The sequence below is a fragment of the Tachysurus vachellii genome, chromosome 21 (genome assembly GCF_030014155.1).
Source record: "Tachysurus vachellii isolate PV-2020 chromosome 21, HZAU_Pvac_v1, whole genome shotgun sequence".
Lineage (NCBI taxonomy): Eukaryota > Metazoa > Chordata > Actinopteri > Siluriformes > Bagridae > Tachysurus > Tachysurus vachellii.
In genome coordinates, this window is record NC_083480.1 from 9,517,247 (window position 1) to 9,531,380 (window position 14,134).

At 39.9% G+C, this 14,134-nt stretch overlaps 1 protein-coding gene across 1 annotated transcript in view; it reads left to right on the forward strand.

The window, feature by feature from the left end:
* Positions 1-14,134, forward strand: part of csmd2 (CUB and Sushi multiple domains 2) — a 250,762-nt gene that overhangs the window by 200,806 nt on the left and 35,822 nt on the right. Inside the window, exons 43-46 of the mRNA XM_060897641.1 lie at positions 100-245; positions 335-415; positions 2,677-2,790; positions 11,375-11,563. Of these exons, the coding sequence (XP_060753624.1) occupies positions 100-245; positions 335-415; positions 2,677-2,790; positions 11,375-11,563 (530 nt within the window). The remainder of the gene's footprint in view (positions 1-99; positions 246-334; positions 416-2,676; positions 2,791-11,374; positions 11,564-14,134) is intronic.

Genomic DNA, 14,134 nt, shown 5'->3' on the forward strand with positions numbered 1-14,134 from the left:
GGATCAGATAGAATGAAGCATTGCAAGTTGGAATTTAGGAGAACCTAGGAGAATTCAGCTGCTTAGGTAAACTGAATCGCATTTCTTCTTTCTCTGCAGGGACGGACCACAGGAGAACGCACGGAAGCTTGGCGTATTTACAGATGGTGAACCAAATGACCCACCCAGCAGCACATCCAATCAGATACTCGTACGCTTCCGCAGCAACTCAGAAAAAGGCGGACTTTTCAAGATCAACTACCAAGGTGTTTCTGAATTCCTACTTTCACATTAAAGCAAACGGTTTCTTCAATTCATTTACACTGTAGCTTTTTCTGCCTTTCTCTCATTCCAGCCTACAGACTCCAGTTCTGCTTGCCCCCTCCCATCATCCCCAATGCAGAAATCCTGATGGCCAGCAAAGAGTTCAAAATAGGTTTGTGCTCATCTCTTTCTCATCCAGACCATATTATTAAGGGTGCCAAGCTTGAGCATGTGTGGCATATGACTGTGTGGCCTTTGCCAATGTACGCAGAACATTTTGAACATAGAAGCAGACTGCCAGTTCATTTTCAGGCTTGAGCGCCTCTCATTAATAATGTTCCCAGAATAGCAGGAGCAGCCGCACACACACACACACACACACACACCTCCCTCAGCACTAACACACACCCTCCTCCAGAACTCACTTTGAGGAGGGAAAGCTGCTTCACCGCCAACACAACAAATCCCAGAGGGCTGTGCTCATATGCTGATTCATTGCCAGAGCTGGAAAATTGGTTCATGCCGAATTCAAAACAGGTTATCTCATTGTCATGCTTAAAACAGCATGATTATCCTATACTTCTTTATTTTTTTCTATTCTGTAATTCTGGAAATAAGCCTGGTTTTAATCATCCCAGTTGCACAGAATGCACATGTTTAGTAAAATAGAGCATTATTCATAGACGTTTCATTAGATGACAGTTATTTATGTTGAGAGAATAACTGTTTCATAGGAGTGTGTTGATGACTGGCATTGTGTTTAACGCTTCAAAATTGCACAATGGTTCACTAGACTTAGAGTTTTTCTTAGTTTCTTAGGTGTCGGGTACACTTTGCAATAAATAAAAAAAACATCAAGCAAAAATTTTTCAAACTCTTTTTTTTTTTCATTTGAAAACAAGTTAACCGCAAATCTTTCATTGTTCTCTTTATCTTGGTCAGTATCGTGGTGCATCTAAATGTTATGCTGGGAACACTGAGCATGACAATTAAATCCAGCCTGAATTTGAACCAGTCCATCATAGGGCAGTGTACAGACACACAATCGCACACTCTTGCGTACCTAGACAATTGTAGTGTAGCTACATTTCTACTGGCATGAGACCCAGGGAAAACACAGTAAACCCTCACTCACTCACTCATTTTCTACTGCTTATCTGAACTACCTCGGGTCACGGGGAGCCTGTGCCTATCTCAGGCGTCATCGGGCATCAAGGCAGACTACACCCTGGACAGAGTGCCAACCCATCGCAGGGCACACACACACTCTCATTCACTCACGCAATCACACATTACGGACAATTTTTCCAGAGATGCCAATCAACCTACCATGCATGTCTTTGGACTGGGGGGAGGAAACCGGAGTACCCGGAGGAAACCCCCGAGGCACGGGGAGAACATGCAAACTCCATACACACAAGGCGGAGGCGGGAATCGAACCCCCAACCCTGGAGGTGTGAGGCAAACGTGCTAACCACTAAGCCACCGTGCCCACCAACACAGTAAACGCTGCATGGAAATTAACTCGCGCTCAGGATCACCCGAGCTGTCAGGCTAAAACACTACGTACGTGCCACTCAGTATGCAAAGCAACATCCTTTGATGTTTCCTATTTGCACATTTAAGATGTTTTTTTATGTAAAATTAATCATTTCAACAAACTCATTTTATTCTGAGTAAAGAAACAATAAGACTACAAGAGTGTGGTACCGGGTCTTAACTAAACAGCTCATATAAAGGACTCTCTGGAAAGGCCGATGCAAATCATAATCATGCAATCAGGACTCCGTGGAGGTTTAAACAACGTTCTATCTCTTGCACTAACTCGCTCTGATTCTCTGCTGTTTTGATCATTGATTATGCACTACATTAGCTTAATTCACTGCTTTAGCAAAGGCTGCTGTCTTAGCAGTAAACACACACATACACACACACACACACACACACCATTATCCTCTCTTAGCTAGTCTGTTGTCAGTTTCTGAATTAAAGTATATATTATAAATATGCTGTTAAATCCATTTAATTTGTTTATACATACAAATAGTGTAACATAACCTGTGTATTATTTTTTTGCTCTGCAACTGTTACTAAGTTCATGCATAATCTCTATTCTGCATTCTCAGGTGAGCTTAGAATGAAAATTGTGCTGTGCTGTTTCCCTAATTACACTGTAGCGCAGGCATGTCAAGTCTCCCTTTGTCCTTTTATCCCTCCTTGTATCCTTACGGTCATTATATCAGACAGTGATAGGAAACGCACTTCATTAAGCCTTGGGCAAGACAGAAATTACCGGTCATTGCTGCTGTTGATCTGTGCAGTCTGATCTATTTGTGGAGCTGATTGTCTATTAAGTGTGCCAGGTTTGCACTGAGATCCGAATCAAAATTTCAAAGCCAGAATTTTAACGTTTTATTTTCTGACTCTTTGTAGGTGATATAGTGCGTTACAGATGTTTACCAGGGTATCACCTCAACGGGAACAGCATCTTAACCTGCCGTCTGGGCACGCACCTGGAGTTTGAAGGACCTCCACCTTCTTGTGATGGTAAGGATTTGGTATCATATTTGAAACATGTTACATGCCTGTCTAGTTTTTTTTTAGTTTTGTTTGAGTAGTCTGAGTAATGACTACAGACACACTTCAGTGGTTTTCAACAAGTGTTTAGAGAGTAATGAAAATAAAGCTATCTTGAATGGACTGACCTGCCCAGTCTCATGACCTTAACCCAGTTAAGCTGTATGGCAGGGCATCATGGAGAAATCCTCAGAAATCCAGTCTACAATAAATGTCTGCTAATGTGGTTCTTTCTGATGCATTTTATAGCTCTTCTTCTTCTTCCTCTCCTGATTTAGAAGAGGATATGAGGAAAAATGATGTGCTCATTCCGGAGCTTTCATTCAAATGACAATTTAGACTACTTCTGCTTAGTAGAATAAGTAATTTAAATGAACTACAATTACGTTTCATGTACAAGAGTACTCGCATTCAGTGCCACGATCGTGCACACCCAGTAGTTCAGTGTTCGGTGTAGAATTAGACAGTGTAGACTTCTGTCAACTGACTTTGGTTGTCCACAGTACACCAAATAAGCATGAATTATTTATAGGAAGCGCTCATGAATAATTCAGATTAATTAATAAAGAATTGCTGTGAAGTCCTTTTTTTAAATGTATAGATCACTGTATATGATTCAGCATCAATTTATTCTCATAAGATGAACTAGTAAGCTTTTTTTTTATAGATTTATAAATCTTTAAGGTGCAAGATTTTGCCAAAAAAATACTACACTATAAAACTATAAAAAGTACTCAAAATATAGCTTTTACTTTTGTTTCCAAATAAGATATAGAAACATGCCTACACACACACACACACACACACACACACACACACAGACTTTCTCTTACTGTGGTTGTTCTCCCTCAGCATGTATATAAAAGGTGGTTGGACTGATGAAGTCCTACAGAAGAGACACCTAATAAATGTGACTAATTACAGACAGGAATAATTAGCAGTTCCAGCATAGGCGGGTATTACAAGAAACAAAGGGTGGAACGGACAGGAGAATGAGAGAGAAGTACAGTAAGAGTGTCTGATTAGCTTTTCTTTAGCCTCAAACATGACCTCCTCACCCTTTACTCTTAAACTGGAGGAATTCTTCTTATCATTAATTAGGGGATAGTGACAGCTAATCATGCCAGCTATGTGAATAGGGCTTTATATTGAAGGTCATCATGGCCATGTAACATGCATTACATTCAGTTGTCAGATACTTTATAAAGGCAAAGCTTCATAAGAGCAGGGGTGATATAGTGAGTATAAAGGTTAGGACGTTTTTCAGGGGCTCTTCAGTTACTTCAGTAATTTCTTGGTTTGGTTTTTAGGAATTTTTAGGAGAGTATATATTGAATAAAGGTTGCTGTTGGTGGTTGTTGTTGAGCATTGACAAAAAAAAAGCATATCAAAGAATACTGTTCAGTTTAACCAGCTAAGTCATATGGTTTTAGAAAAGAAAAGACCACAGGAAAAAAGCTAGTACACAAACAGAAAAGGAGTAGGAGAGTAGAAACAGGAAGGGGGTGAGAGGAGAAAGAGGCACTACTCATTGAAATGCAAGAGATAGCCAGGCTGCAGCTGCCCCCATATCACGCTCCACAGTGTCTCACTGTACACTCTCATCATTCTCCTGATTTCTCATCTCCCTCCAGGTCATCAGTGCTTTCTGTTTGCTATCTCTGCCTAACAGAAAGGACCTCCGCTTTTACTGACTCACAGTATACACACTCACACACACACACACACACACACACACACACACACACAAAAAGCCCCAGATACCTGTATCTTCCAAAGAAACACTGGAAATGCATTGTCCAAGGAAAAACATTGTGTCCAGAGGATAGGATTGTGAATTAACATTGCTTAAATATTTCTGAATTGCATTTCATGCAGCTGAGCTACCTATGAGCATTGCAGTCACAGTGACACTGAGGTTTGCCCATGCAAACACCCCCCAAATCTCTCCAGACTCATGGACTGGTGTTCAACTGAGCAGCAAAGCAGTGCTAGCCGTCACACTGCCATGGCAACGGAGGAAAAAAGTGGAATGCTTTAGGCTTGCCAGGTTTTGTCTTAAATTCAGGACAAATCTGTTGAAGACAAATCATAACTGGAGATGGTTAAAAAGAGAAATTTCAATGGATAAACAAAGAGATCGGTTATATTAATGCAGACATTATTTAATTAGCATTAACAAGCCATGAACTTAGGCATTGTCACCTCCCTAACCAATGTTAAGTAACTAAAATTCATTTAGCATGAGCATTAATTAGTGTGAGTGTTTATTTCTTTTTTAATGATACTTTAGTTAAACTAGGCACACTGACACTGACTGCTTATTCCATCCGTAGCTAACATGCTACGGGGGGCACGGTGGCTTAGTGGTTAGCCCATTTGCCTCACACCTCCAGGGTTGGGGGTTCGATTCCCGCCTCCGCCTTGTGTGTGTGGAGTTTGCATGTTCTCCCTGTGCCTCGGGGGTTTCCTCCGGGTACTCCGGTTTCCTCCCCTGGTCCAAAGACATGCATGGTAGGTTGATTGGCATCTCTGGAAAATTGTCCGTAGTGTGTGAGTGCGTGATTGAATGAGATCATGTGTGTGTGCCCTGCGATGGGTTGGCACTCCGTCCAGGGTGTATCCTGCCTGGATGCCCGATGACGTCTGAGATAGGCACAGGCTCCCCGTGACCCGAGGTAGTTCGGATAAGCGGTAGAAAATGAGTGAGTGAGTAAGAGTGATGATTTACTGAACAATGTTTAAATATAAACATTGGAACTTGTGTTTCAGTTCAGTGCTGCAGTTCTGAATTTTGCGTTATTAACTACAAACATGTATGCTAATTAACCACAAACATGCATGCTAATTATATGCCAATTAATCTGGTATTTATATGCTTAATGTTTCTCATTGACTGAACACTTATTATGTAATTGCTTTTTTAATCAAGTATACATGCATACATGATTGTGTAACAGTCTTTCCCCCTTATACCACCTTTGCCATTACAGTACATACACTACACAGAGCTTAACATCTAACTTAGTAGTGTACCACAGAGCTAAAAGCCCTCCTGTGGTGAAATCAATAGAAAGCAATACATGCTACTGCTGCACATTGTTTCCTGCCTGGTGTTTTCAACAGTTTTATAAACCTCAGAAACCTGAGTCACATGTTTCCTTACGGCTGGCCATCAACTTAACGGAACTCACACGCCTATGTGTAGATTTTATATCTAATATATGGCCATTTATATCCAACCTGTGGCTGAAAGTGCTTTGAAGTGGAAACATCAACACTGGTTCATCTGGTCACAGACTTGGGATCAGCCTAGAACTCAGTTGGGAAGCATTTTTTTTTAATGCATAAATCAAACAGGGAAAAATAAGCACTGGTTTAAGTGTTTCAGGAAGAGGGAGATCTTCACCTGATAGTGACAAAATAGTGACTAGGCTGTTCGGACATCTGAGATGGTGGGACCAGTCGAAGAGTGCTGGTACTGTATATCTGAGGGAGCGTGATGCAGTTTGAGTAGTGATTAAGGGCTTTGAGGTAAGAAGGAGCTGGTCCATTTTTGGATTTGTAGGCCAGCATCAGTGTTTTGAATGTGATGCGTGCAGCTAACGGAAGCCAGTGGATGGAGTGCAGCAGTGGATTGGTGTTTAAGAACTTAGGCAGCTGTATTTTGGATCAATTACAGTGGACAAATTGCGTTTAGAGGTAGACCTGCTAGCAGTGAGTTGCAGTAGGTTAGTCTCGAAATGACAAGAGACTGAACAAACACCTGAGCAGCCCGTGTGGATAAAATTGTCAGAATCCTTCTGATGTTGTAGAGACAAAAAGGACATGAGCATGTCATATTAGGAACATGCAAGAAAAATTACAGCTGGCTGTCCATGGTTACCCCAAGGTTGTGAGCATTGGCCAAAGGGAAGATCAGAGAGTTGTGCATGGATATTGTGATGGGGATGAATCACCTGGGATGACCAGCGATTCAGTTTTGCTTGGATTGCGTTTCAGCTGACGAGCTGTCATTCATGATGGCATGTCCGATATGCTGAGATCTGAGCAGAAGCCGTGGTATCTGAGGGAGGAAAGGAGATAAGTTGTGATATCATCATAGCAGTGGTAAGAGAACCCATTTCAAACGAGACACACGTGCCAAATGCTGCCGACTCGTTTATAAACAAAACGTACAAAAATTGAGGATGGGAATGACTCTTGAAGGTAGTTGGTACACTCTGACTAGTGCCATGTTTTGACCAGTGCCATATTTTGACTGGTGCCAGATGAGACACAGCTCTTTTGAATTTGACACAGGGAAAATAAATGGGTCCTGTTCATTTGTCTATACACATCATTTTATTTGTTGTCATTTTTTTTTTCTGTCCACAGTTTTCAAATCAGAGTAAAGTTGATGACACTTGCTTAGTGGAAAATGTTAATTACCAGTCATCTTAGATGCATACAGAAAAGGCTAAAGGACGTCCAATTTATGTGCCAGGAATTATAATTTATGCTGAATACCTAATCTACATCAAATCTGTACAATAGGCCGAGGTCATGGCTGAATCATAATTTACAAATTATAATATCAGAGTCTTAATATGGTTTTCCAAATGAAAACAGTTTTCCAGCTGTAATCATTAGCATGAGATCCGACGAGTAGTTATTAGTGTACGTGTTTACTGTGTATTTTATGCAATACTATGCCCACTGCTTATGTAATTCCTGGTTTGCGTCTAGTAAATTTTATGCATAGTCACCACATCAGTGTAAACAACACAGACAAACTTATACAAACCTACTGTATGTAGTAAATATTGTGGTTCTGAATCATGTGTCTGATGCTTACCTGAAAAACCTCTTTCTTTATGCAGAGATGATGGGAAAACATGAGCATCCGTATGCCACTATCATTATCTCGGTGATTTAATGAAACCTTTTGCACATTTTTTATTCCCATGAGCTGTACAGGTTCATATGCCTCTGTATTTGACTCTCATAAATGAGATGTGTCAGTGCAGTACACTTGCCTGGGCACGATATTTGTTCAGCACACTAGTACATGAAAGCTGCTTGGATCTTCTCAAAGAGGAACACTTAATAATGTTCTTACTCCATAATCATTGTTCAGTTTGTACGATGCTAAATATAACATTTTTCTAATTTAATTTTCTTTCTTTCTTTTTTTTTTTTTGCATTCATTCCAATGACATGATGATATTTATTTAAAATTATGCTTTTTAATGAATGTCTTATCAATCTCTAATTCGGGTATTTGAATTAGTTTTACGTTCAAAGTGGCATCATCAGTCACACAATATTGCTGAAAAAGAAAAAGAAAAAAAAAAGAACCAGACTTGGAAATTGAAAGATGTAGCCTCTTGTGGAACATATGGATATTTGGATTATTTCTTGGAGGTGAATTTGTTCCAGTAATAAGCTTGAGTGAGTGTTATTTTAAAAAGGTACAATTCACATTTCACCTTACAATGGATGCCTCTATCTCTTCAAGCAGGAGATATTAAGTGGATGCACACAGTAATACCAAAGTTATCAAAGTGTTGTAAATGTAAAGGTGAAATCCAGTTATAATGTGCTGGGACAGACATAAATGCTGTTTAAGTGCAGTAGAGAGGTTTTATTGTTGTTTTAAGTGAACTGCACATAGGCAGTAAAGTACACATTATGATTTTTTATATATATATATATAAATATATAGCATTGCTTATATTTAGAGAGAAAGAGAGAGTAAAAGGGTGAGAGAGAGAGAGAGAGAGAGAGCGCAAGAGAGAGAGCGAGTGAATGAGCAAGGTAAAGAGAGAGAGAGAGAGTGTGAGAGCAAGTTGAGTGAGCGAGATAGAGTGAGGGAGAGAGAGCGAGAGAGTGTGAGAGTGAGAGAGCGAGAGAGAGAATTAGTGAGAGGGAGAGAGAGCAAGAGAACGTGTGAGAGAGAGAGCGAGGGAGAGAGAGCGAGAGAGAGTGAGAGAGAGAGACAGAGAGCGAGGGAGAGTGAGAGAGAGAGAGAGCGAGAGACAGAGAGCGAGGGAGAGTGAGAGAGAGAGAGAGAGAGAGAGAGAGCAAGAGACCGAGAGTGAGGGAGAGTGAGAGAGAGAGAGCAAGAGACAGAGAGTGAGGGAGAGTGAGAGAGAGAGAGCAAGAGACAGAGAGCGAGGGAGAGTGAGAGAGAGAGAGAGCAAGAGACAGAGAGTGAGGGAGAGTGAGAGAGAGAGAGCAAGAGACAGAGAGCGAGGGAGAGTGAGAGAGAGAGAGCGAGAGACAGAGAGCGAGGGAGAGTGAGAGAGAGAGCGAGGGAGAGAGATGGAGAGAGAGTGAGAGAGAGAGAGCAAGAAACAGAGAGTGAGGGAGAGTGGGAGAGAAAGAGTGAGAGAGAAAGACTCTGCAAAGTTTGTCCAAATTGTAGGAATCATTTACTGCTATTTTTAAAAAGATATTTTACATTTTTTATAAACTGCCACGTGCACTCGTGAACAGCAAGCGTGGATATAAATGCACTATTCCCTTCATTGAAACAGGCTGTCTTTCTGTCAGCATAATAAGATCAGGACTATCCTGAAACTTGACATCTGTGCAACTGCCATGCAAAAACATGGTCATTATTTGAAGGAAGATGCCCAGGGCAGTGATTGGATTTAATAGAGCATTTAGTCTCTTCTCTCTTCTAAACTTATGAGATCAATATTTGCATTCCTTTATTTACCCACATAAATAGATGAAAGGAATTATAAGCCTATATAAGTCTATTGTACCCTAAACCTTTTCCAAACATGTTGAGATCATAGTGGTATCTCAGTCACACTCACACCATTTAAACTCTGTAGCTCCAGTAGATTTATTTGGAGAGTAAAGAAATGGAAAATCCATAGTTCATTTCCAAAATCCAGGTATCATGAATATTTAATCTTAATGTTTTTTTTTCCCAGCTTCTAGTTTGATTCAGAGAATATAGTTTAGAGTGTCTGTGACAAGAGAAATGAAATGGAATATTAAAAACATTTCAGAGGTGAGGCTTTATCCTTCCGTGTTGTTATTTATTCAGACAACCACAGCGTAAATAAGAGAGATGCTAATACTCATGTGGAATAATGAGATCAGACTCTGCATAAAGTCTGATCATTCAGAAGATAAATGTGGGAAAGTGTCACGGTCTCACAAGTGCACTGAACAAGTGTCATGTCTGTACAGTATATAATAGTTTGGGGTGCTGCATGGACTGTAAGTAATAAAGCATGACAGAGCGTGTAGGAAAATAATCAATGATGGGGTGGTGTGATGCCGTTACCACCCTAAATTTATAGCACTACTTCCTGTAAAGTGTTTTATTACTCCTATACCACAGCAGTTTGGCCATTAATTATATATCTTTACTTATTAAAGGATGGCACATCGAGGTAAGTTCCTGTTATCACTATAGCTACTATAAACAGTCATTTCTTCTCTCTCTCTCTCTCTCTCTCTCTCTCTCTCTCTCTCTCTCTCTCTCTCTCTCTCTATCTCTCTCTATCTCTCTCTCTCTCTCTCTAAAAAAAGCTGTTTGTCTTGTTACTAGGAAACTGTAATACTTTTTGTCCATTTTCATGTATATGAAAACATAAAGTTAAAGCTTTTTCTCCGACTGTTACAAACACTGACACTGGAGAATCCAAAAAACTTCAACATATCAATAATTACTGATCAATAAAATTATTATAGATTAAATTAATGATCAATAATAATGAATAACACAGGTTGGGGGGTTTTTTTTGGTTGTTTTTAATTTGTCTATATAGTGCATCCACTATGCAAGCCCCTTTGTAATAGAATGAGTGCTTTAGTATAATCCAAACGATCTAAGTTTTGTGTTACAGGAAATTATTCAATGGTTTCTAATCAATCAGAATTGAGAATTCAGAGACGCTTTGGCACAGTTTGACTCCCGTTTTATCATAGGCCAAAGAGACTTGTAAGAAGGTCACAGAAATGAGCTCCACATATGATATGCCAGTTAATCCTTTTCTGGAAATGTGTCTGGGAAGCTATGCACTTTTATAACTAAACACACTAATGGATAAATGAATCATCAGTTCTCCAGACAGCAGGGAGACTTATTATTTAGACTGAGCAACATTTTTTCACACACACACACACACACACACACACACACACACACACACACACACATATATATCCGACTTCTGACTTCCAAACCTCAATACACACACACATCATGATGAGAACAGAGTCTCACATGAATTTGTCAAATATTATGTTCTTTTTTCCAGGTCAAAGGTCATGCTTTAAGAGCTAAAATGGTAGAACTTAAATTGATCCTAAGATACAGAGGCTCGGCTGCTGGCTTTCTCATATAGCATTTAGAAACCCATGAAGTTTATTATTGCTACTTAAAATTAGACTGACAGTATACTAACCTCAGTGGTCTAGACATCACTGTTGACCTGTGTCTATGACTCTAAATCCTTTGCATGATTTCCAATTTCCAGTTGTGTATAAGTAATCTCTCTCTCTCTCTCTCTCTCTCTCTCTATCTCTCATTCTCTGCTTCTCCCAGTGTTGTGTCCAATGAATGAGGTACTGACAGCTTCAACAGGAGTGATTCTGAGTCAGTCCCCAGGCAGCGGCTTCCCCCACTTTGAGTCCTGCTCCTGGGTGGTGAAAGTGGAGCCAGGCTACAACATCTCCTTCACTATTGAGTATTTCCAGACCAGCAGACAGTTTGATGAGCTTGAAATCTTTGATGGTGAGTGTATGGTTTCAGTCCCATTGGATATGATGTCATCACTAATTTGAACAATTTATAGTTACATTTACTGTTATGCTACATCTGTAAGACAAGACACTTTTCACTCTGTTTTTCTCTCTTGAAGTTAGTGAGACAAAACACAAATTTAAATGCAGCTTATTGTGTCTACAAGAAAACAGACAGCCCATGATCATTCATTCATTCATTCATTCATTCATCTTCTACCGCTTATCCGAACTACCTCGGGTCACGGGGAGCCTGTGCCTCTCAGACGTCATCGGGCATCAAGGCAGGATACACCCTGGACGGAGTGCCAACCCATCACAGGGCACACACACACACTCTCATTCACTCTTGTAATCACACACTACGGACAACTTTCCAGAGATGCCAATTAACCTACCATGCATGTCTTTGGACTGGGGGAGGAAACCGGAGTACCCGGAGGAAACCCCCAAGACACGGGGAGAACATGCAAACTCCACACACACAAGGTGGAGGCGGGAATCGAACCCCCAACCCTGGAGGTGTGAGGCAAACGTGCTAACCACTAAGCCACCGTGCCCCCGCCCATGATCATCTGTCCTGAAAACGTCCTTACGTTTCTCTAATATTTATTCCTAACAGAAATCATTTATCATATCAATCATTACAGGTTTTCTTTTTAAATAACAAGACAAGTTATGCAATCTATTTATTTAAGCATTAGATTATGTGAAGCATCAGCTTTACAGCTGTTACTATAGAAATAATTTCCTTACAATAAGTACAATAATAGAATGCTTTTAAGAGAGAGAGAGTAAGAGAGAGAGGTCACATACTGAAGCTGAGAGGAGAATACAGTTTATTAGGAAACTAAATGTGTACTTTGTGTTAAACAGATGACACATGGGGGTTTAAATGAACACACTAATCAAGGGGTAAACCGAAAACAGGTGCAGGCAATAAGGACACATTTGGGAAACAACCGACGACAAGACATGGTCAGAGATAAAACATGAAGCAAACAAAACCTATGGCAATGAAAACAAAATAAAACTCATTAAAACATGGAAACACACTGTAGAGCTGCAGGCTGCGTAGCTCGGCTCTGCTTGGTGCGACCGAGGATTCATGACAAGATCATATCAAAGCCTATTTACTGTATTGTCAGAGTTGCTCTGTTACAGAAAACTAATCAACACCTTCGGATTCAAGAATTCAACAGCTCTGTTGTGTAAAATATAATTCACATCCAATCTTCTTCATTCTAAAAGCTGGATACAGTAAATACATAATTACATATACTAGTTTTATATTGTTTCCAAAACACTGCTAGATGACACAGCCCTCATTACCGTATATTATGGCTTTTATGTGGTTTATTTTAGTTGTTATCACATGTTGTCACTGAATAAATCAACAAAACAGATTAGGTGAATATGAAAAGCCGTTGCATATTTTTGCCGGAGTTGCGTGTCCGTGATTCAAAAAAAGACAGGTAGGACAGACGCATCCTTTTTCACACAAGTCACACAATGACATCCAGACTTGAAAAGGCAGTGGAAATTGCTTTAGTCTGTAAGAATGGTGCAAGGGCAGCTATTGGGTCATGGCCCACACTGTGGGTCAAAATGCTCCCATTTAGGGTGAGATTAGAAAGTGGATTAGAGAGCCAACAGGTCAGTGCACATACACAGAGGGTCAACGCATCGTAGGCACCATTAACGCAAGAAAAGATCACTGTTTAGTGGCCAAAAAGGAAAAGATTCACAATCAACCTTTTTCTTTTCTTTGTTCCTGTCTTCTTTGATTGTATCAAATGTTTAAATGATTTGAGCACATTTCTACCAATTTAGTGCTGCATGAGTTCTCTCATTGCAGTATTGCATAGTGCCAGTAGCTTTTATCTTGCCTCTGAAGCAACCGAAATTGAATTTGATACACCTCTTTTCTGTTTTTCTGTTCTGTTCTATTGTTACGCGCTTTCACACTTTATATGGATAATTAGACTTTAAATTAAAGGTCAAAAAAGCTTTACCGAAAGTAAAATGTGGATGGAAGTGTGTACACATGAAGGCTTTAGTGCGTTAATTCTTAAGTATGCTTCAGTATCTGAAGTTATCCTCATCAGGGTGATAGTAGTGTCTGCATATTACACCACACACACATATTCTTCCAGTCATTTTCTCCTAGAAGACATTTAAACTGACCAAAGCAAGTACTTCATGTTTGTGATGTTTGTGCATTTGGGCCCATCAAAGTGTGAGAAACATATCTGACAGTTTGCAGACAGTCCATTTAATAATGTTGAAGCTAATTTGTATAAATGTCAGGTGTCATTATTAAGCAACCTAGAAATAAGGATTGAGCCAAAGGTCAAAATGCACAATACAATTTAAAAACCTAACTGAGATGAGCTTCGGATAAAGTTTTAGATTTTTGTTTAGATTGACTCCACATATGTATCTGTATTCTGTGTGTGTGTGTGTGTGTGTGTGTGTGTGTGTGTGTGTGTGTGTGTGTGTGTGTGTGTGTGAGTGTGTGAGTGTGCCATTTAAAACCTGACTAAGCATGACTGATCTATGA